This window comes from Pholcus phalangioides, unplaced genomic scaffold (assembly GCF_987345545.1).
Source record: "Pholcus phalangioides strain wild (caught in Gottingen) unplaced genomic scaffold, Ppha-v1.0 ptg000010l_1, whole genome shotgun sequence".
Lineage (NCBI taxonomy): Eukaryota > Metazoa > Arthropoda > Arachnida > Araneae > Pholcidae > Pholcus > Pholcus phalangioides.
Genome location: NW_028301603.1, coordinates 33881849 through 33906786, shown reverse-complemented (window position 1 = coordinate 33906786; position 24938 = coordinate 33881849). Strand labels below are relative to the sequence as shown.

Below are 24938 nucleotides of genomic sequence, written 5' to 3'. Positions count from 1 at the left end.
TGTAAATTTGCGCTATTGCGGTAGTAAGCACATGTAGCAGTTAGTTGTCTGTTTCAAATAGTATTGTGATGGCTGACTACACTAATGAGGAATACGCTGATATGCATCTGATTTACGGTCGAACAGATGGCAATGGGTGCTTAACACAGCGGATGTACCAACAGCAATATCCGATGAGGCGTTGTCCACACAAAACTATCACCATACTACACCATCGGATATTGATGTTGGTAACTGTGCCCCCATTGCCCCGCGCCCATTGCCATCGGCTCTACTGTAAATCAGATGCATATCAGCGTATTCCTCGTTCATGTAGTCAGCCATCGCGATCCTCATTGAAACAGACAACTAACTGCTACACATGCTTACTACCGCAACAGCACTAATTTGTCATCCGCAGCGCATGATCCTACCCCAGCGCGTGCGTTTTGCAAGCTGTGCTGCTTATGTCAGATATGGTGAGCGAACCCATGAACGCATTCAGCAATCAACTAACATCCACCTTTCGTCTCCTCTGGACTCAGAGCCTGCATGCATTTTTCACATTATCTCTTTTCAATAAGGAATCTTGGAAACCCCAGAAAGTGGTGAAATCCTATTCAGAGTGAGAAAACCAGTTTTCCATACAATGTGATGTCAACTTAACATCTGATTGTTAAAAAAAGAATTGCATCAAAGACATCTATTGGCTGTAGTGATAATACTGACATCACAGTGCACAATAATGGTGGATGAGGAGTTGGCCTGGATCTTTCCAGTTGCTATACTTTTCAGTGTAGACTGACCTGGGTACTATGAAAAGGGAAAATTTCACAGAATCCTTGGGCTTTCAGTGATTGGATGATAATGAATGACGTTGCATCGTTGCTAATTTACATATGCTTGTGACACTTTATAAAAATGTGTATCTATACCTATTATCTTCTGAATCAAATTTATATTGTAAAAATATTACCTAACTTGGTAACAATAGAAATATGACCAAAAATCATTTGACCAAAAATACAAGATTATATGTATATATTCTCCCAATCTAAAACTTATCTTATTTTGAAATTAAACTGCAATCAAGAAATTATTACCCTCTACACATTCAGGCATCCTAGAGTATGTTCCATCACGAAGGCATTGAAATTTAGAATCACCTCCAGCTAAACGTTCTGCTGCTAAAGTACATTTGAGCTCACAGACTTCTCCCTGCCGAACTTTCTGACATTGTTTAACATATTCCATATTTTTCGGTATTGTGGGAGGAGGACATTCTTTCCCTGATTGAGATAACACGGAAGGAAAAAAATAAGCATTAGACAAATCAGAAAAAAATGCTCTTTTAACATTAATACATTGAAACTGTGGAAAATTATACGCATTACAAACACTATACTGTCATTATTAGAATGGTAATTTTTCTGGTCAGAAAACCACTGTATAGAAAAACCTGTATAGAAAACCTTTTTATATTGCCACCAATTCTAAACCATAAATTTTATAATTCTGAAAAATTTACGTCAACACCATGCCGATATACTGTCATTAATTGAACTTGATATATCCTCATTTTCATGTGGAAAGTCATTCTTTTCTTACCCTATAATACTGTTTTTAACAAAAATCATTTTTTTTTTATTTTCACTCTTGGGGAAAGAATGCTTTAGTCCAGGGGCGTAGCCAAGAATTTCGTTCGGGGGGGGGGGGACCACTTTCATTTTGGGGGGGGGGACCAAAGTGACAGAACAATGGATTTGGCCATCTTTCTCCCTTTTTTCAGTCATTTTCTCACATTTCGGGGGGGGGGGGGAACCAGACCCCCCGAAGTCCCCCCCCTCGCTACGCCCTTGCTTTAGTCCTAAGGGTGATGATATTAAGAAGTTTCACTATAGCTGGTCATTAATTTGCATGCAGGTCAGATTATACAACCTGAATAAGAGATTTATGCACACAAAACAGTGATTTACTGTAATCGTTGCTGCCAGATATTAAAATATTTTTTCAAACAATTGATACTTTCAACCACAAGTTAAATCATGTTGCAGCAACTGTTATACCTTGGCACATTTGTTTTTCAAATTTTTTTTCTCACTCAAAATTTTTACCATAAAAAATTTCACTAAATTCATTTTTAGTAATGTATGAAACATCATATAAATTTTAAATTACCCTTTTTCCTTACTGTGATCATGAAATATGGATTTTTGAAAAAGCAAAAATGTTCCAAGGTACAACAAGGGGTCTTGTACCGTGCAACAGTAAAATTACAAAGATAAAAAAATATAAATGTTACTGGGCAAATTATATAATTATTTTTTTAATATAAATCATAGATTGAAACATGAAATATCAAAATAATGACACAAATATGATTATTAATATATACAAACGAAAGTAATAATAATGGAGGTAGGAATGCATTTATATAAGTTAGATGAGAACTACATAATTATTCTATATTATTCTTGTAGGAAAAAAATTATGTTTCTAAATCTTTAGTTGTGCTCAGTTCCCTTGATGCTAGGTGATTGCATTAGATACAAAATATATGCATACGCGTATGCAGAATTTTCTCAAGGGGGTTTATGTTTTTTCCTGTAAAGTAACACTATAATCTCAGCTTTTGAGGGGGAGTTAGAACCCCAACCCCCAACTTTACGTACGCCAATGAATATATGTTACCCATTATGCCAACATTTGTTGTATCTGGCACTGATAAACAATAAAATATTTTCTCACCTCTCCTAATAAAAGAAATTCATCTGGTAAAAAGTAAATATTGGATGCATCCCACACTGCAAACTTTTTTTTTCTAGAAATCGGACTAGCAAATAACCGAAAGTGAATGGAAGAGAAGAAATGGGTATAGCTAAAGTTTTTATATGAAAAAGTATAGAACTAAAATTTAAGATATAAATTGTATTTAAAAACAAAAAAAAAGAAAAACTAAAAATCACACTAAACTTGAAACGTTGAAAAGCATAGCAAAAAAGAACCCAATTTTTTTAAATTTTTTTACAGGTACTTGCAAAAACTCTGTCAATGCCACAGACAAAGAGCTTAAACCACGTTCAGTTGTAAGGCTATGTACAATCTATATCTTACACTTCTAATCACTTGCATTCCAATAACATCAGCTAGAATGTGATACTATTAAAACTACTTCAAGTGTTGCAAGGTTCACTGTGGTGAAGAAACAACAGTTTTCCCTATTTATTCATTAGACAATCATGGCCAATATTATTCGGCCATTCATAACGTCACAAAGACATTTAGATCTTTGGCAAAGATAAGTTTCAATTGCTTTCTGTCTGTAAGGAATCACTTATTAAATTACCATAAAAATATAAAATTATACAGATATTTAGAATATGGAAAGAGAACCTTTTGTTTGCTTCACTGAATAATGGAAAACAAGTGATTCAGTGAGCGTTATGTGTCCCTTTTTATGTCTTTGCAGAAGATTCAACCAGACTAAGATCTAATGGAAAAAAAAAACCCTTACAGCATTGAATATTAGCTGTCCACCTTCCACTATCAGAGCAGGTCACACTCGTCCCTTCTTTTTGGTAATAACCTCCAGCACAACTGGCAGCACATGAATGTCCAGCTTGCATAGAACAACCAGGTTTAAGTACGATAGCAGCAGGTATTTGTTTCTCATCACATCCTGTACCAATATAAAATTCATTTGATCAAATAAACCTCAAAAAGAATAATTATTAACCAAGATCTGGTTTACGATGAGACAAGTGTCAAAAACTTGTGCTTTAAAATAGTTAACCAAGTATATAGGTATTTTAACTAGCAAGAAACTGAACTTTTATACAGATTACTGTTTTACATTTTGAAATTAAATTCATCACTTATTGATTACAAAATATTAATTATTGTACTTCTAATATTTTAGTCTGCACAAAAACTATATCATCTTGTATATATGAACCTTTTCTGTGGCACACTAGAAATCACTAAACTGTAAAAAGAAAATATATTTTTTAATAAGAAGAGGCTTTTTTCTGATTTTCAGCAAGTGTAAAGTAAAGAGGTAATGGGAAAGAGCGTTTCGTTGAGATATTTTAATGTGAATTATCTGGGACTGTCAATGCTAAAATGAGAGCCTTTTAACCCTCAGCATGCTCCCATCATCCAGGGATGGCCAGCATAGTAGTGTACTCAATCATTCAAGGATAATTCATAATTTTTTGTAAAGATGAAATTCTTGAAATGGTGTATAGATAACATATGCATATACCCGCTTATTATTATTTCTCTATTTTCTGACAGCCAAAATAATAATGAAAATAATCCCCTCAAATTATGGTATGATTCCAAACCGTCAATGAAACACCTTTGTATTTTCGGATGTTTAGCCTATGCTCACATTCCAAAACAAAAGCTTCCAAAAAACTTTCCCATGCATGATGATTAGTTATGCCATAAAAACACACGTATCTAGGGTATACATTCTTCCAGAAATAAAGCGATTGAAATGTTAAACATCAAGTTTGATGAATCAAAAATAGCAATGAAGATAATTGATAACTTCGGTTTTAAAGAATCTTGTATTCAAAGGCAGAATATAAGTAAAAATAAAAACAGATTTCAAAAAGGGAAATCAGAGTTCATTCAAATGTTCAGAAAAAAAAAAAGCAAAAGTAAATCTGACAAAATTGATGATCTGAAATCAACTGATGATTCTAATTCAGAATTCCAAGATGATCCCTCTGAATTGAAAAGGGTGGTAAAAATAAGAAAATAGGGTCAAAAAGTGTATTATTACCCAAATTACCCTAATAAGAAATTTTTTTTAAGGAGCATGAATAGTGCTCGAGAGAATATTATTTAAAAATTGGAATCATATTTAACCCTGATCAGTTTAATTTTTCGGGCGATTTCATTTCAAAAAATCCTCGAATAATTACGCAGAGGTAAATTTCCTAAAAGTGAAAATTTCAACTCCATATGAAGAATGAAAGCAACTTCCTAAAAAACAATATTGGCAAAAAGCAATAGGAGATGAAAGAATTTTAGATACTAAGTGGGTGTATAGGTTGAAAAAGGATGAATCTGGAAAAATAAAGAGATACAAAGCCTGTTTGGTAGCAGAAGTATTTCGGCAAATTAAAGGGATTGATTATAATGAAGTATTTACACCGGTAGTTTTATTTACCCTAGTTAAATTATTCATGTCAATATCTGTTGTATTGAAGGGTTGGACATCTCAACATTTGGACATTAAAAATGCACATTTGAATGGAAAATTAAGTGAAATTATCTATATGGAACAACATAAAGGGTTTAATATTCCTGAGTTGAAAGATCATGTGTCAAAACTAAATAAGGCTTTATACGGCCTACATCAATTAGGCCGTGAATGATTCTTTGAACTAGATATAAGATTAGGCTTTGCAAAAATTACAGGTTGTAATTGTGTATATACATTTTATTGCACAGTAATTATTCTTGTATATGTGGATGATTTTGCCATCTTTATTATATTATATCGAAACTAAATCCTCTACTTGAATTAATCAAGAGTAAATTTGAATGCACAGATCTTGGTTATATAAAGGAGTGTATACATTAGTGCACCGATCATGCAATGAAAGCATTTGCAATTGGTTGCTCAGTAATTTGTACGGTGTCGTGAATGCGATCCTTGAGCTTTTTGAACTGGATCCATCTGGAATTGGTTTTTTCAACAAACATAAAGGAAGGAAAAGGAACACAAAGGATGTTTGTGTACCCACGAACGGATTAGAACCGCTGCAGGGGGGTTGTAAGTTGCAAGATCAATGCACTCTACTTGAGATCAAATGAAAAAAATTATACAGCAACCCACACATTTGTGGCACCAGGGTCTAAAGGTATAAGACACAGCTGCAGTATTTTTCTACCTGTAATCTGCAATGGTATATAATCTGGATGGACACATTTTCATCAGTTATTGCATATCTATAATCCGCTGTAGCATAAAATCTACACGTGAATTTTATTGGTCACAAATTCAGCATTTGATTGGCTGAAGTAACTAAAATTCATGAAGTAAATTATTTAATATCTAGGTGTGTGTGTGTGCAATGTATACAAACCACAAGTTGGAAAAGATGACTGTTGGTTATCAGCTGAAATCCATTTGCCATTCCCAGAGCACTTAACAATATTCTTGCCCCGAAGTGTGAGAGCTGTGTTTTTGCAAGCCAATTCACAAGTGTTTCCTTCTTCATCAGGACAGCTACCTGAGGCGGTTTTAAGATGCCCTGGTATCTCTCTAAGCATACAAACTATAAGGCATACAATAAAAAAAAGTGAATAGCTTGTAAAATATTGTTTTGTGAATATCGATAAATTTGTTGCATAATAATTCTTTTCAATTACACAAGCAGTATAATATATAATAAAATATAGTCAAACACTGATGGGACAAAACTGTTTTATGAAATTTTCAGCTCAATACGAATTAAATAAGTTTTTCTGTAATATGATGTTGGAAGATAACAGTAATACAGTAGAACCTCTCGATAAACAGACACTTCTAGGGCTGAAAATTTTGTCCGCAAACGAGGAGTGTTTGTTATTGGGTTAAATACACTGAAAAGCCTGCTGACATTTATTTTAAAAAGTTGTCTGCTACAGGACATACCTGCTAACAGGAAATGTCCATTGTGATGTTCCACTACATTTTTATTTAATAACGAACTCCAAACCATGAATTCTTGCTTGAAGCAAAGTATAAAAATTGTACCTCGAATACAACACTCTAGATTCTTCTATCCAAATTTACTTTTCACACAGGTAGTTCTCAAACGTTTGTCAACTGCGGTTCCCTTGCCCTAGTTGATGTCTATTCACAGGCCCCCAGAATAACTTGAGGAGTTTCACCACCCTTAAAGTCAAATTTTCAAACATGACTTCTAAAAATATTTCATTCAATCGTGAATAAAATTAAAAATTCTGTGTCAATCGGTTAATTTGTTCTTTTGTGATAAAAGAAACAAATAATTAATTATAGTATAAATGTATACAAGAAAATAAACTTTGATCACGATTTTCTCAGGCTGCAGGTTTTGAGATCATCTGTAAGATTAAAAAACTACTCCCTTACAAATTCCAAAATTTCTGTGTCAATCGGTTATGATGAAATGCTTATTCCACTAATGCTAGTAAAATAACTCTCAGATTTAGCAACTAACCAATGCGAAGTATTTTTTAAAAAATGTATTTCATTTTTGGAATTTATTTTTTTAAACTTTAAAAATTCATAAAATTCTAATGAATGGGTAGATATACAAGTTCTAGGTCTATTTTACTAGCACATGTCAAACAAACATTTCTGCAAAATTTCAGATCTTTTGGGGAAGTAGTTTTTTTTTTTGTATCTTAATTTTTAAGATGATCTTAAAAGCTGCAGTCTGAATCACGTTCAAAGTGGTTTTTTTTCTCATATATGTTTACAGTAATTATAATTATTTCTTTCTTTATGAAGGGAAAAATTACCCAATAGACATAAAATTTCCATGTTTTATTTGCAATTGAATAAAGTAATTTTTGAAAATTGGACTTTAAGGGTAGTGACACCCCTTAACAAGTTGAAAGTGCACACAAGCTGTATATCTGCCATTCACTTAGTTCCTTCACTGGTTTCAGTTTCAGGTTGAATAAATAAGGAATGTATGTTTCCTACGAGTTTGTAAATAGTCAAATACCACGGATCTTTGGTTAACAGGTATAATCGGTTCCGTGAATGTGCTCATGGTCTAAACCAACTCGTATATTGAATCAGAATTTCTTATAAGAAATTATCATCCTCATCAGGCCAGTCAGTTCATTTTTTCCGGGGGGCACAAAGAACATATACTCATCGTTATGAATTTCACCTTGTTTGTCCATTTCTATTGTATTTTTTAGAGCGCCCCCTCCAACCCACCCAAATGACACTCCTGACCCTCATGTTAACCATGATTCTTTTCAAAGATAAACTACAGGTTAATTGATTTTAAATTATTGTATTTTTTTACTAATTTTTTAGCTTGAGTATTTCTGGAATGAAACAGAATAGCAAGAATTCCTGCTTGCATTAACACCCAATAAGAGGGTGAGACAGTCATGGTTAACTGCAACTCCACATATGGGCTCAAATCAAGCAGCAGTCCTTAAACTATTGAAAAGTTTTTCATTAATATGCATACAATATATCTTTCAATTTGGTCTGTCATTAAAATAGAAAAATAGTGCCCCAAAAAATTCTTGAGCCAGGTCCTTGAACTTGTTAAGACGATCTTGATGCTTGTAGTGAGAAAAAGCAAACTGTCAGCTTTGCAAACTGTCAGTTGTGACAACGTTACACTCGACAGACAAGGTGAGAACGCAAAGTAATAGTGTTCATCAAGCAATCTTTGTTACACCACACGTACTACTCACATTGCAAGAAATCTCTCTTTATCAAGAGAAAACTTGCTGAAATGGTTTCAAATTTTTGCTCGACATTGCTCATTAATCAAGTCAAAATTTATAAAAAAACACAATTTGCTAGTCTTGCAAAACACATCTTAAACCAATTTCAGGGGTACAAGCGCCCCTCATCCATTTTGGAGCAGCAAACATTCATTTTTGGAACAGAAATTTTAAAAATGGAGCAGAACTAAAAACTAACTATAACTGCAATATAAGGAGTAATTTTTTTTGTGAAATGCCAAAAGTTTTCCCAAAAGCATTAGATGGACAGATTTTTCACTGTTCAAACATACTTTTGTTAACACTGAACTCTCTTTCACTGTCTGCATTACCATGTGCTAAAGATAAAAAAGCCTTCACCAAAACTGGCAAAATTTTGAACTTTGGGCTACATTCAAGGTTACAAAGTTTGATTATGTCTGCCCAATATCTATCTATTCTCTGAACAGATTTCACTTCTTGTAATTTTTTGCATTGTAGTGCAACCCATTCATCACCAATTAATAGTTCTGTTGGTGATACAGTGTTAAGCAACATCCCAGCAATACGTGAAAGAGTAATGTACCATCCCAGCAATGCACGAGAGGGAGTGCGGAAAACAAGAAAGAGTGAAAACATTTCATTCTCTCCAACAGTATGTTTTGGTAAGTTAGGACACACATTTATATATAATAAGTATCTCACAGAAGTTATGAATATAAAATGAGCATGCTCCTACTACAAATTCCTTCCTTTGACTATTGTTAAGAGCATGCCCTTTTCTCCATCAACGCGGGGGCGGACCTTGCAGCCATATTGAAAAAAAACATGGTCAGTAGCACCAAGAATCAGGGCCGTCTTAAGGATATCATGGGCCCCCAAGCCAAGTGATTTTTCTGAGGCCATGCCTGGCCAATTTTCGAAAATTTCAACTGGTTCTCGTTTTATGAGGCCCCTCTTCTTTTGAAGCCCCTGGACGATTCCCGTGCTGGCCCATGCATTAAGACGGCACTGCCAAAAATTGGTTCTGCATGAGTACATTTTTTTTTCTTCGAGCCGGCCCTATTCGTGACATGAAATTGTCAAGATCGGCAACCTTCGATGATGACCACACAATTGCATAGTGACTAGACGATAAAACTATGGATATTTTAGCTGGAGTTTTTACAGATCCCGTTTTTTCCCAAAGATGATTTCCGAAAAAATTTCGGTAATTTAAACGAGTACACCCATCCCCTTTTTGATTCTTCGCAAAGGCACGTGTGCAATCTTGTGGGAAATACAGCGAATTTACAATGTAGATACGCTGTCTTTGAACGCATGTTGGTAATGGCGAAATTACCGTTATTTTCAGTATATAATGCACAGGAGAAAAAACGCTCCCGAAATTGGAAAATTCGGCATATTCATACGGGGACTTTACTTTGATAGACCGCGGGTTACTTCAAAGTAGTACAACTACTTTCCAAGGTCACGAGATAACACGATTGTGGTAGATGGTGGGAAGTGAAAAAATTTAAATCCCCCCCCCCCATATCTTTTTCCTTGTCTCGGAAAGAACGTGTCCCGTGAACAAAATGTTCATGCTTCCTTTTCTTAAATTGCGGGTATTTGACGCATTACAATGCATTAGCGGTACCTCAGCGAACCACAAACAATAATTGGCACAAATGCGCAAGGATTCGGCACCTTGGTGTACCATGTAGCATGAGAACCGTTTCGACGCAGTTTGGTGCAGCTCTTGCACCCCTGCAATTTACTCATAATCCGAGGTTTTACTCTGTACATATTTCTTTTCCAAAACAAGAGTGTTTATGAAGTTGAAAGTGGTGTAATATTTGCACTCTTCAAATAATATTCAACTGCAGAGCATATCCTGTTGCAATGACTATTAGCCAAATTGGCTATCATAATAAAATCGCTGTTATGTTAGGTGATACAAATTTTGGTCAGTACAAAATATTTCCATTGCACCTTCAAGTTCATCTCAAGGTTTTACTGTACATGAAGGAAACAATACAAACTATTTTAGAACACAGAGATATGTGTACACAGACTCACATCTTCTGCACCATCCTGGTTGTGGTACTGGAGACCACTCCCTGTTTACGCATTTGATGGTCCTGCTTCCTTTAAGACGATGTCCTGTCTGGCATGACACAGTACATTCCGTTCCCTCCTTATAATTGCAGTCTTGGCCGACTTTCAAGTTAGGAATTTCCGGTGCACTGCACAACAATTCGACTGTGAAGCAAAACATGGAACAGGTTTGCAATCATTTATCCAAAATATGTATACATTAAAACCTGTCTATTTCGAAAAGCACTATATCTTGAAGAAGGAATGCACTGCATTTAAGTGTACTAAATAAGTGCATTTACCTCTCTTTTCCTTCAAACATTTTCTTCAAAAACATCTCTATCTCAGTGAAAAAACAAAAAAACTTTCAGTTCCACATAAATCTTGCCTTTGAAATGAAAGAGACTGAGAAGTGAGGAAAATCATGATAGAATTTAAAACTTTCTATCGAATAGGTGGATATAGTCTCATTTACAGGCACATGAAGGTTATAGCAAATAGAGAGGGATACAAAGCATATCAGATTCCAAATTGAGAAAAATCAAGATGTGAGATACAGGGATTAAAAATGGCTGAGCCACCTGAAGGCAAAAAAATTTTGCAGTATTGTTAAACTTGTAATCATGAGTAAATGTTGTTTGTTTCAAAATCAAGAAACACTGAAAACATGAGGGCCTTAGAAGTATGTGGGTTTTTGTTTAAAAACCATTCTCTTAAGGCCCTCCTCACACAGAGATACTGGTGTTGCCTAGATACCAGAAGATTTGATATCCAGGTGACACAAATGGTGTATTTCTATGAAGCCACTCTGACACGCTAGTCTCTTGGCTACTTCAGTATCATGATTCTGAAATACTTCTTTATATTTGTAGTATGCTTTATCATATATGAATCCCCAAGAGGTTCCATGGGCCCCTGGTTAAGAAGCACTGCTCTAGATTGATTTAAGTATCCCAGTATGAAAAGGGGCCTAATAAGAAAAAAAAAATCTGGTTTTGAGATTTTAGAGTTGAAAAAATTTAAATTCTATCATGAAGAAAAGCGAAGTCCCAGCTAAAACTTTAGGATTCCTATTCCCATTTTACAGAGGAATCCATTGAAAACACATATGAAAACTACATAAAGAAAGAGTGAAAAGGGTCCAGAAAACCACTCAACTCAACATTAATGTTCAACAATGTTTCAACCATTGCAGAAAAAAAAATTCTGGTGAATGGGGAACCCTCATTTTGAAAAAGCAGATTATGCTAAAACAATGGCTAAAATACAAAATGCATTTTAGTTTTCTTGATCTATATTCTTCTCCTTTTAAGTGAAAATTTTTTTATTCATTGGAAAGTTCCCCCTTCTCTAATTTTTTTTTATTCTACTCCTGTCAGTTTTAAGATGGGGAAGTCTTACTGTACATTATTTTTCCTTTTCATGGCTTATGAACTACACTTGCGAGTTTCAGATAATTCACAAGGAAAAAAATTATATAAATCGAAACTTGAAGTAGAAATAATCACAGTAAAATTGTTTGACGTAGCTATTATAACTGATTTAAAGTCTGAAAAGTTATTCAAAACGCACTGCATTTGGGAAAGTCAGACCATCGACCATTGCCTTTATTGTCTCTGAGGCAAGTCACTATATCTTTTCCAGCCATCCTGTCGGCCTCACTAAGTTTGAAGCCGTTGTCACACACTACTTGGCAAGTCCCGCCAAAATCACATTTGCACGGGTATTTAAGTAAGTATCCCCTCTGCAGTACTGGATGAGTACAACCTGGAATGGAGAAAGAATAGGGGTTATTCAAAATCAAAGTCTTGTTATCAATGAAAGAAATTGGTGAAGGTTGATACAGTGAAACCTGTACGAAACGGAACCTTAAGAGACTGAAATAATATTGGTTTTATACAAATTTCAATTTTATACAAGTGCAAATCAAAGCACTAATTATTGAACAGACTATATTTTGATTCCAATTCGAACAAGTTTCTGTCTCATACAATTTCCATCTTAGACAGGTTTCGATGTATATGCAAACGATATGTGATAACGTTTTGTGAGAAAATAAAGCATGCTGTATAAATATGATGGGGAGGGGGGGAAAGATCAACAAAGAAAAAAAAAGACAAAAATGGTGGATTATATCGCCTACTTTCAACAATAAAGTTGTAATAGTGATGATGCTGGTAAAATCAAATTATAAAAACATCACATCTCAATTTTGTCTTCATCTGTTTTTTTTTTTTAGAATATAAAAAATATATGATAATTTAATGCTCTTAATAACAGTCACTTGCACAGTGAAAATGAGATGAGGGACTAGCTTGAAGTAGAGTTTCCCACAGTGGGCAATATCAATCCCTCAGAGGCACTGAAATGGACTGGGGGAAAGCAGCCATAGATACCATTTAGGGTCTTATGGGTTGGTTTAGGAGGGGAATTGGGGTGTGATAAGAAGAAAAAATTTTGATAAAATAGGCAGCAAGACAGATAAGCTTGAAAAACTTTGGCTAAGAGCATCAAATGTAAATGTTTGCCATGATTTTTATTCTTTCACAACGAACATGCTCACCAGAGTTACACATCAATTCCAAAAGAGAATAAAACTATGTATTCTCAGAATAAGGGGAGTCCTGAGTTTGAATATGGTTCCAACATTCCTCCAAAACCAGGGGTTGTCATCATTAGGCAATATTAAATGAAGCTGAGAAAGCAGCAAAAAGAACAAAATCAAAACTATTATTGCTGTCTTGGACAGAGTGAATCATGGAGGAAAAAAAAGCTAGACTGATGCAGCTCAAATGTACTTGACTCATTAGGAATTAGTTACCATACATCCAGAATGCTCCATCTTACCCCCAGCTGTTAGTAGCAGTTTTTTTTCTTCATCCTACAGTTGGCCATAGAACATCAGGATACGATCATGAGTCATTACACCCCCCCCCCCCCCCACAAAAACAGCTTTTTCTCCAGCTCTGTGAGCCCACTGCCTCATTGATGTTTCATTCCTTCTGATTTCTATCATATTTTTCCACCTCTGCTATCCTCCCATCATATGTTTAGCCTGGTTTTTTCAATATTAGTACCTACCCGAGGATTTTTTGGTTGAATGCCCAGGAAATCTGGAAATCTCACCCCAAAGCTGTCATAGTAGAAATTCAAGTAACAATATAAGTGTGGCACTGGAAATGGCAAGAAGGCACATAACGATTTCCTGATATGCAACAAAAAATATGTCACTCAAATGCGACAAAGTTTGTATGAATAACAGCAGGCCCTACAGTTGTATTGATCCATTATAATAGAAAATATTACCAGCTGAAAGAGGAATGTTCCAACCAGCCCATCCATAACACTCGGCATCTTTCAGCAAGTCCTCTAGATCTTCTTCAACATCAGTGAAAGATGGGGAACAGTCTTTGACTCCAAATGCTTCAAAATCAATCGGCTTCGCTGGACAATCTGCAAACAAATTATTTTTCTTAAAGAAAATAAATCAGAAATAAATTTACATTTAAATTTTAACAAAGTGCTTGTGGTAGGATATGAAAAAAAAAAAGGAATGTGGGCTATCTTTTATTTAAAAAAATCGACACGCACTAATGATTTTTCACCAGATATTTTTAAAACAACCTGATATCATTAAACTTTCTCTCTAGAATTTGAATACAATAGAGCTTTGATAACCCAAAATAGATGGGGCAGAGAACACCCAAAGATGATGGGAAAAACAATAGAAAATAGTAGAGATTTGTTCTTGAAAATTACTCATGTGGTGAAAATATTGTACTGCGAACCGGGCCTTACCCTTCAAAACAATAGACGTCTTTAATTTTTTATGATTTTGTATCATACCCTGGTGGGAAGGGGGGTGCCGAATGCACCCTTTAACTGCTTCTTCTATATTATGTGTGGGTGCCAAAATGTGTTCTTGCCTTGTATCTAGTTGGAGCCCTGATAGGGCGGTCTTAAGAACATCAAGGGCCCCAGGGCCAAGTGATTTTTCTGAAGCCCTACCTGGCCAATTCTCAGAAACTTCAACTACTTCTCATCTTTCAGAGGCCCTTCTCTCTTGAGGCCCCCGCCCAGATCGGCCCATGCGTTAAGTTGACACTGAGCCCTGACCCTATCCAGCGATGGTAAGTTCAAGGGAAATATCAGCCAAATTTCTCCATGTAAGGAATTTCTCAGCACTTGTAAGAAATTGAGAGTTCATCAAACAAAAGAATTTTTTTGAAAAAAATGAAGAAATTAATGCAGTGGAATACTTTTATATTGTAAAATGCTTAATTACATATTTCTCCCACTAGATAGCAGTATATTTTCCGGAATGCAAGGGAAAAATTTAGTCCAAAAGGGACATTCTTGCGAGAAATTTTGCTGGAACGGGCTACCATCACTGACCATCCGACTACTTAGGAGTCATTCAAGTATTACGTCAGCATCGGGGTGGGGGGGGGGTTTCGGATTTGCTGACTTTTGATGATGAGGGGGAGGGGGGGGTTTGAAGGTTGCTTACGTCATCAATTACCCCTTTTTGCAGATATGAAATATTTTAAGCCGCTGACGAAATTTTGCTGACAAGGGGGGGGGGGGGTCAAAAATGGCTAAAAATCTGCTTACGTAATACCCGGGGGCCTCAAGAGAGAAGAGGGCCTCACAAAAAATGGGATCTGGTTGAGATTTTCGAAAATTTGCGTGGTAGGGCCTCAGAAAAATCATTTGGCCCGGGGGCCCCACGATGCTTTTAAGACGGCCCTGCTTCAGGGTCTAGGATTCCGAAAATAACAAAAAAAGAAAAACAACTCACGGCCATGGTCAGAAACCATCCCGAGAACGAAGCAAAGTACGAAGAGGTTCGCGACGAACTTCTTAGCGGCCTTCATCATCGTCTGATGAAATCAATCACGATGAATTGATGGCCGATGCAGGCGAGTTAAGAAAATTCATTTTCTTTCTTGTTTTTCTTCTTCAACTGTGGTGGTAGTACATAAGGTGTTTTGAATGGAAAATACATACTAATGAACGGCTGTGACTGACGTCACTATCTCTCTGCTTGGCAGGATATTATTTTTCTAGAAGAGTTGATCCACTTTGCCCAGTGATGGTAACTCGTGGGAAATTTCCCATATTCGTGGGAAAAATTGGACAAAATTGGTCCATATGGGAAATTTCTTGGCGTTTGTGGGAAATTTTGAAATTTGGTCAAACAAAAGAATTTCTGTTGAAAAAAAATATATAAATGCCAAACAATGCTTTTCTAGTGTAAAATAACTGACTACATATTTCAACCGATAGATGGCAGCAAAAATTTCGGAATGTGTGGGAAAAATTTAGTCAAAAGGGAAATTTTTGAGGGAAATTTTGCTTGACGAGGTTACCATCACTGACTTTGCCCAAGAATATTTACGGCCGTATTCACCAACACAGTTTCAACTGCGATCGCAGGTTAAACGATCAGCGATCGACACGGATTGGTTAAAATCCGTAATTTAACCAATCCGTTTCGATCTTCAATCCTTCCCCCTGCGATTGCAGTTGAAACTGTGTTGGTGAATACGGCCGTTAGAAGACACCATCTTCCGCTGAGCAACCGAGCGTGAAGATTTGGTATCCAACCCAAGTGGGAAACTCGGTCAGCGAGACTAGTGGTTAAATTTTTCCTCTGAAGACGTCACCCATTGGTGTTGAAATGCATTAGGACTTTTATTATTTTTTGTGTATTTGCCTTATTCGTTGGTGTCTTCTAAATATTATTTATTTCTTCTGAAGGTGCAAACCAACCAATCAATTGTTTTGTTTCAGCAGGGTTTTTGGCTACAGCAGGCCCTCTCCCTGCAGCTGGTAGAGATTTTCTACATTAAAAGGAAAAAATATTAATCATTGTCGACTGCTCAGAGTGGGATATCTTCAGCTGCACAGGGCAACGATGCAGCACTTCTAAAGATAGAGGCCCTCTATTTTAGTCATGATAGAACAGAAAAGAAAAAAAAAATCAATCTCAAAACAATGGGAAGCCCAAATATATTTTTGGACCAAACAAGAAATAATGTTGGGGGGAAGAGAAATCAGGGGGCACCTATTGATTCTTAATAACCAATCATCCATACGTAAGAATCAGTTCATAAGAATCGCGTTAAGAATCGAGCTCCAAATGCAACCACGGTGTGATTGTTAATAGTTATTCTTAAGGTCACGTGACGAGGAAAACACAGAAAAATTCCCCTTTTGGGGAATTTTCCAACTGACCAATCACAGCTCTGCGAAATGTTAACAACTACTACTATTAATTTGAAGTTTGTATTTGCCTCATTAGTGGCAACATCCATTCACTATCTGCACGTGCATTTTACTAGCCGCTAAAAATCCGACATTCCCTACTGAACTCGACCAATCACAGAGGAGCGGGAATGAGTTACTCTCGAACCGTAAATTTAGCGGCGTAAACACTGTAAGAGAAGTGTAAACAACAGATTCAAACCTTCCGAGCCGGAAAAAAGTTAAAATAGTTCCAGAAGGAAGTGGTTGGGCCGTAACTATAGACCGTTCAAGTATTACTTAAGCAAAATTTTATGGGTTTTTACCCCTCCCCAACCCCACTTGTCAGCAAAATGAAGTAAACTGGACCAAAACCTTCTAGATTAGTACCGTTATTAACCAAGGGGGTTTCGGCTGCCCTCCCCATTCTCGAGAGATACGCGGGTGGGGGATATAATGATATATTATATAATGGGTGACCCCAAGTGACCTCCAAGAGATAAAAATTGAATTTAAAAATTTAAATTCAAATAATTTTAATGAAATATCGTATAAAAATATCTGTACTGTTTTCATTAATTTCTGTAAATTTAAAATGTTTTTTGAAAGCTTGTGATGAGAGGAAATATTTTACCCTGTACCCCCCCCCCCTTAAAGGTAGGTCCTGTATAAGGCCACGGGCCCTCTTTACTTCTCTTGTTGATCTGAAGCAACCTAGTAGAATAGATCAGGATTTCAGGACATTGCACTGCTGAGGTGAGCACCTCTACCAATCAACAAAACAACCATCAATTGCCATTGTGCTTTATAATATTTTACTAACATCTTTTGACAGCAAAACTAAAAAAATAACTTTTTTATTCCTTAATAGTGCATGTACATTTTGAATGCCCAGAAGAGCATCGATCAAGTTGGTTTCAAAACCCCTTTCATCTAAACCAGTGTTTCTTAACCTTTTTCAGCTCATGCCCCCCCCCCCCATGGATCACACTTTTTTCTCGTGGCCCCCTGTCCTATCCAGGGCCCCCTCTACCCTCTTGGAGATACTCTATTTTTTATTATGAATAAAATTTTAATAAATCAGATCAATCTCTGGAATCCTGGCTAGGCATGGATTCAAATGGTGGATTATCATCTCTCCCAGGAGTTAAATTGTATTGTAAAAAACGGTCTGTGTGAAATACAGGACGATTCAACGAACATGCATGATTAATCGACCCTACCAACACATCAACTGTTGTTCTGGCGGCCCTCCATACTTAGCTTTAAGTAACATCTTACATATGAAAATCATAGTAGCAGATCCCATATAGTGCAGTCCCCCTCCATCCATTATAAACATGAAGATCCGGGTCATGCCCACATAGACCCAAGGGTTAAGACGCCCCCTTCTATGGAGGAATCTGATGGATTCTGAAAGTAGTAATATTTTTCAACTATGTTTCACTTTTAAAGCTTTTCTCTTCACAGCTCTCTATGACTTCCTTCACCACCTGTCATGTATCACCTTTCTTTTGATTTTCTCCCTTGCCCCCCCCCCCCTAGAATATCCCAGGACTGCAAGGGGGCCATAACGTCCCAGGTTGAGAACCACTGATCTAAACAATAATCTTCAATGCATGGTTTGCTGAGCTGTTTACTAATATGTGTAGCATATCTAAGTGCCCTGTGAGTTTCATTTCATTAAAATGTCAAATGTGGTCAAAATCTAGTCCAAGTACTGATGCATCATTTTCCAAATCACATATCAATGTTTTGATTAAAAGGATGAAAAATGATTCTATTAAAAATCTATATCAGTGCGATGAATGCTCAATTAACAGGAAATTTTTGATAATTATGTCTTTAGTAGTATGAGATACTGTATTAGATTTGGTTGGAAATGAGGACAGGGCTGCAACTGGGGGGAAGACAGGCGGGTATGGTGCCCTGGGTGCTGAACCAGAAGGGGCGCCAAATTCACTCTTTAACTGCTTCCTGTACATGCAAGGGGCGCCAAAATTCCAGCTTGCCCTGGGTGACAAAGTATCTAGTTGAGGCTCTGAATGAGGATACAGTACTGTATGAAGAAATTCGCTCCAGAATCACTTTTGTTTGTTGAAACACAATTTCCCATAAGTTTCTATGGAATATTGTTTGATTTATTCCAGGTATGGCTCAAAATTTAAAATACCAAGTTTGTTTTTTAAAATACCAAGGAATGTTATAAAGACGATAAAAACTGACCAAACGTTAAAATGAATAGCTTTAAGAGCTATAAATGAGAATTTATAGGAGTATAAGATACAGATCTTTTTATTTTAAACTATGCACACAAACACCAGCTTTATTCTGCTTAAGCCAGTGTTAACACAGTCGAGTGTGTAGGTGTCCCCCATCCATTTGTGATTTGGTACATCTGGAGAACAGATTACACAAAAGGGGATGTGAGTAAATCAATGCTCAAGTGACATTCTGACAATGATTAGTTTAAATTCATCTCATGATGCAGCTGATTTATGTCATTGCTTGCATTTGTATCAAAGAAAATGTTCATTAATCACATCCATTAGCCTAGGCAGAAAAACTATGAAAAAAAAAATTGTTAGCCAAGATACTGTAGTTATATATCCTCGATAAACTGATATATTCAATTTTCTTCAAACCCGATTTGAAGAAAGCCACGCCAATATGTTCTCATCCAAATGCTTAGATAATCTTCATTCCAATCCCTTCCTTCCTTGCTATTAAAAGCAAATACAAAACCTTTCCCTATTGGTGCTTACATAATATTTGAACGGTTGTGAGAATAATAGAAATGCACAAATAATTATACACAGTGAGAGGGAAAAAAATTTTGAACACAAAATTTTTTATTAAGCCATATGTTATTGAATGACGTTTAACATAAATAAACAAAGTTGCACACACTATGTCATAGTCTCAAAGGCAATTAGAAATAAACATGATTTTATATATTTTGAAATTAAATTTTTTTTTTTTTAATTGCTGCTTGTATTTCCATAGATTGAAAATGCTATTTTTCATAGTATTATGTAATACTGTGCAGAAGTACGTGGTGTTTTGAATTTTTATACATTATAGAATAAGCAATTTCTTGATATAGCAGAGAGGATCAGACCATCAAAATCAATATGAGATCACAGACATTCTATAACATTGAAGATAAACATATATATACAGTAGATAAACAGATATAAACTGTAGAATAAACAATTATTCTAACAGCCGAGCGGATAAGGCCATCAATAAGACATTGCAGACACGATTCTACAATATTATATTGTAAAAATAAACATGATCATGAATTAAATTTTTAATATTATAGACCGTGTTGCTCTGCCCAAAGAGACCTTTTTTACCCTTTCAGTGGCAATCCTGAGATATCTTGTCAAACCTGATCTGCTTTATTTCTGTCACCCCGAAATATTTTGTCTTCTATTAAAATGCAGTGAAACTGTTTTTACAATAAAATGTTTTCCATTTCCCTCCAACCAATCAACTGTTAGTGGGCAGAGTAAGCTATTGTTCTAGGTTAGATAAGAAGAAGAAGCGAGAAAAAAAAGAGAAATATATGCTCAATATATAAATAATACAAAAAGGGTTCTCTTCATAGAAAGCCACACACGTAATGGCAAGGTTTTGCAATTCCAAATGTGGCAATTTCAAATGCTGATCAGGAAAATTTCAAAAACCACTTAAAGGGTTAAATGGGAGTTTGGCTTAGATTTGCACCTTAAAATTGAAAAACCAACTTAAGCTGACCATCCCAAACAGTGGGGCTAAAACAACTTTTAATAACTTACCACTAATCATGAGCTAATCCCAAAATATTGGTCTGAGGATGTGTTGTATCCACAGTGTGTACCAAGTCAAGAAAAACCTTAAGGGTTGTGGAAGTGATTAGTTTTCTAAATTCAAAAGTCATAAGCTTGTTACAAAAGTTCAGCGATACAAGCAGAAATTGTAGTAAACCACTTTGAAAGTGCTCGAATGTTAATGAATTTAGACAGCTTATTTATTTTTTTTTTTTGGTTCCTTTTTTTTTTCCACATTGAATAAATCATGGAAACGTCATGCTCGAAGAGACTTAGACATTGTAAATTCTATTTTATTTCATCCCAAGGATTTCTTTAATTCTATTGATTCATATTTAAAAGGGGTTGACAGAAATTAAACATACAGTTAATTACAGGAAAGCATAGGTGTACGTAGAATTTTCTCAAGGAGAGGATTTTCAGATTTTTTATCCTTTGCAGGAAAGTATACTTACTGTAGAAAATATAATTACAAGAAAATGTACTTAATATGCAGGAAAAATAAGAACAGAAAGGTACATGTAATGTAGGAAAAGTAATTACAGGAAAATGCACAATGTAGGAAAAATTACAGGAAAATGTACTTTTAATGTAGGAAAAATTACAGGAAAATGTACTTTTAATGTAGGAAAAATTACAGGAAAATGTACTTTTAATGTAGGAAAAATTACAGGAAAATGTACTTTTAATGTAGGAAAAATTATAGGAAAATGTACTTTTAATGTAGGAAAAATTATAGGAAAATGTACTTTTAATGTAGGAAAAATTATAGGAAAATGTACTTTTAATGTAGGAAAAATGAAAAAAATATACGTAATGTAAGAAAAATAATAACAGCAAAATGTATTTAATGCAGGAAAAATAAAAACAGAATTATACACAATGTAGGAAAAATAATTATAAAAGAAAAATCAATTAACTTCAAATACATGAACCCAAACCAACAGGAAATTGATGAAAAAAAGAGAACTATGTAGAAAATATTGATGGAAAAAAATAAAGATGAGAGCCAGAAAAAAATGAGAAAAGAGCGCAGAATATTACAAAATTACGGAGAACGCGCTTGCGCATTGTAAGTTCCGAACAGTTTCCGAAGTCACGACAGTTTCCGAAGTATTTTACACGAAGTAACGACCGGTTCGAGAGTAACTCACTCCCGCTCCTCTGTGATTGGCCAAGTTCACCAGGGAATGTCGGATTTTTAGCCACTAGTTGCATTTTTGGTGTGGTGTTTACATTCTATTACTAGATTTGTGTACGCATCGATTGAAAAATGAAGAGTAAAAGGAAAAGGAACTACAGGACGACTGCAGCTCATTTTGAGAAAATGGTGACATTTATAATTGATACAGTTATAATTGGCATTATAACTTGAGCTGACCATCCCAAACAGTGGGGCTAAAAAAACTTTCAATAACACCACTAATCATGAGCTAATCCCAAAATATCGGTCTGAAGATGTGTCGTATCTATAGCACCAAGTCAAGAAAAACCTTAAGGGTTGTGGAAATGATTTATTTTGTAAATTCAAAAGTTGTAAGCTTGTCACAAAAGTTCAGCGATACAAGTAGGAATTGTAGTAACCCACTTTGTGAAAGTGCTCGAATGTTAATGAATTTAGACAGCTTCATTTTTTTGGTTCCTGCCCACATTGAATAAATCATTGGAACTGGGCATGAACAAAGAGACTTAGACATTGTAAATTCTATTCTATTTCATCCCAAAGATTTCTTTAATTCTAATGATTCATATTTAAAAGGGGTTGACAGAAATTAAACACATAGTTAATTACAGGAATACAGCATAGGTGTACGTAGAATTTTCTTGAGGTGGGGTGTTTCAGATTTTTTATCCTTTTGAGGGGGGGGGGGTTACTTTTTTCCTCCAAAATAACACTATAATCTTGGCTCAACGGGGCTCTGGTTAGAATCCCCCTTTGCATACGCCAATGCAGTAACGTATACCTACTAAAGAAAATATAATTGCAAAAAAAATTTACTTAATGCAGGAAAAATAAAAACAGAAAAATACACGTAATGTAGGAAAAGTAATTACAGGAAAATACACAATGTAGGAAATATTACAGGAAAATACACTTAACGTAGGAAAAACAAAAATACACGTAATGTAAAGAAAAATAAAAACAGAAAAATATACGTAATGTAGGAAAAATAATAACAGAAAAATATACGTAATGTAGGAAAAATAATAACAGGAAAATATATTAAATGCAGGAAAAAAATAATTGCAAGAAAATGTACTTAATGCAGGAAAAATAAAAATAGAAAAATGCACAATGTAGGAAAAACAATTACAGGAAAATGTATTAAATGCAGGAAAAATAATTACAAGGAAATGTACTTAATGCAGGAAAAATAATTACAAGGAAATGTACTTAATGCAGGAAAAATAAAAACAGAAAAATAAACAATGTAGGAAAAATAATTATAAAATCAATTAATCTAAAATACATAAACACAAACCAACAGGAAATTGATGAAAAAAAGAACTATATAGAAAAAAAGGATTGATAGAAAAAAAATAAAGATGAAACAGAAAAAAAAATTATGAGAAAAGAGCGCAGAATATTATATATAACATTACGAGAACGCGCTTGCGCATTGTGAGCTCCGAACAGTTTCGAAAGTCTTCCACACGAAGTAACGACCGGTTGCATATTTCGCAAATGCACCGCGATTACACGATTTTTTTCGTAATTTTTTCCACACAGACAATCACGTTGCTACAGCCTCTACGATAATTTGCGCAACTCTACGATATCTTCATTTTCGTATCTGATCGCGGAACAGTGATGCAAACGAGGTAGACATTTCCAACGATGTTTCCGCGAGGCATTTCAAATGTGCAATCGCGCTATTTTCAATGTTATAAAAACGATTTTATTTTTTAAACTAACAAATTTGTTCATTGTGTGTGTGTGTGAAGGCTAACTTAAATATTCAAATAGTTAAAGGAGGATAACGACTTCAAATTTCTGAAAATGTGATGGAAAATCCTTGCAAATTTTAGTAAAAAATTGCTCCAATTTATCAATGCATTTTTCGATAGCAAATGGACTAAAAATAAACAGAAAAACCATAGTATAAAAAATATATATATTACACGCGTTAATTAGTCGTAAACAGCCATAAAATATTTAAAAATCGGAACTTAAAAAAAGAAAAGATACTAAAAGACAACTACGTTTTTTATAACATTATTGGTCTTAATTTCTTCTGCATGCTTTTCATGGGCGGAGATACGGGGGGGGGGGGCAAGTCGGACGATCAAACTACAAAAATATATGTGTGCGATAATGCATACAAATATGTAGTAAATTTAACTTTATTTATCAGCTTTACCGGCGATCAGAGGCAGATTTAAGCTGGCGCATCAGGCACGCGCTTAAATAAAAATGACAAAGATGAAACGCAATGCATACTGCATTGATGCATAACAATACGCAATGCACCACAATCAGAAATTCACCATATTGCAGGGCACCACAATAAGCAGTATGCACATTATAATAAGCAATACGGCACACGACGTAATGCACCGCAATACGAACTACATCACAATGAGTAATAAAGCACGCGATGCACTACAACACGTAATGCATAACAATACGCACCACAATAAGCAATACAGCTCAATACGCAATAGCGTATATAGCACTATACATCGCAATAAGCACTACAATACGCCATAACCACTGAAATACGATAAAAAAGCGATGCTCTATAATCGACGATGCACAACTATTTGCAGTGCACCACAATAAGCAATACAGCCTAATACGCAATGCCTCACAATAAGCACTGCATTACAATGAGAAATACAGCACGCGATGCACTATAATGCATAACAATACCCAACACACCACAATAAGCGATACAGCACGATACGCAATACGCACTGCATTATATTAAGCAATACAAAGCACGCGATGCATCACACAATAAACAATGTATTAAAATAAGCAATACAGTACGCGATGCACTTTAATATGCAATGCACCCTCATAGGCAATACAGCACAATAGGTAGTTATGTTATGTTCAGGGCACAGCAAAAAAAGCAATGCACCACTATATTCAGGACACCACATTAAGCAATACAGCACAATACTTATTTCACTACCATCAGCAATTACAGCACAATAATTAGTACACCACCGTAATAAAAGCACCGCAATAAGCAATGTACCACTATATTCAATGCACCAAAATAAGCAATTATTGGCGAAGGGTGAAGGTGAAAATTCTCCCCTCCTGTTCACAATACACACTAAGAGGCTAACGAGAAAACCCCGTGCTCTTTTACTTGTTAGCCCCGTACACATTCTTAGTGATTCGCCCTCACCACT

At 35.3% G+C, this 24938-nt stretch overlaps 2 protein-coding genes across 2 annotated transcripts in view; both read right to left on the bottom strand.

Moving 5' to 3' along the window:
- LOC149081328 (complement receptor type 2-like) overlaps nucleotides 1-10684 on the bottom strand; it is a 123588-nt gene extending 112904 nt beyond the window's left edge. Inside the window, exons 1-4 of the mRNA XM_089238318.1 lie at nucleotides 10486-10684; nucleotides 6084-6275; nucleotides 3494-3658; nucleotides 1083-1268 (exon numbers count right to left, since the gene is read on the bottom strand). Coding sequence (XP_089094444.1) covers nucleotides 1083-1268; nucleotides 3494-3658; nucleotides 6084-6275; nucleotides 10486-10684 — 742 coding nt within the window. The remainder of the gene's footprint in view (nucleotides 1-1082; nucleotides 1269-3493; nucleotides 3659-6083; nucleotides 6276-10485) is intronic.
- A 1366-nt stretch (nucleotides 10685-12050) lies between these two features.
- LOC149081327 (uncharacterized) lies at nucleotides 12051-15471 on the bottom strand. Its single transcript, XM_089237323.1, has 3 exons — nucleotides 15305-15471; nucleotides 13810-13956; nucleotides 12051-12270 (listed from the first exon to the last, which is right to left on the bottom strand). Exons 1-3 carry the CDS (start codon nucleotides 15381-15383, stop codon nucleotides 12065-12067), a joined length of 432 nt encoding a protein of 143 aa, XP_089093449.1. The 5' UTR covers nucleotides 15384-15471; the 3' UTR covers nucleotides 12051-12064.
- Nucleotides 15472-24938: the final 9467 nt, after the last annotated feature.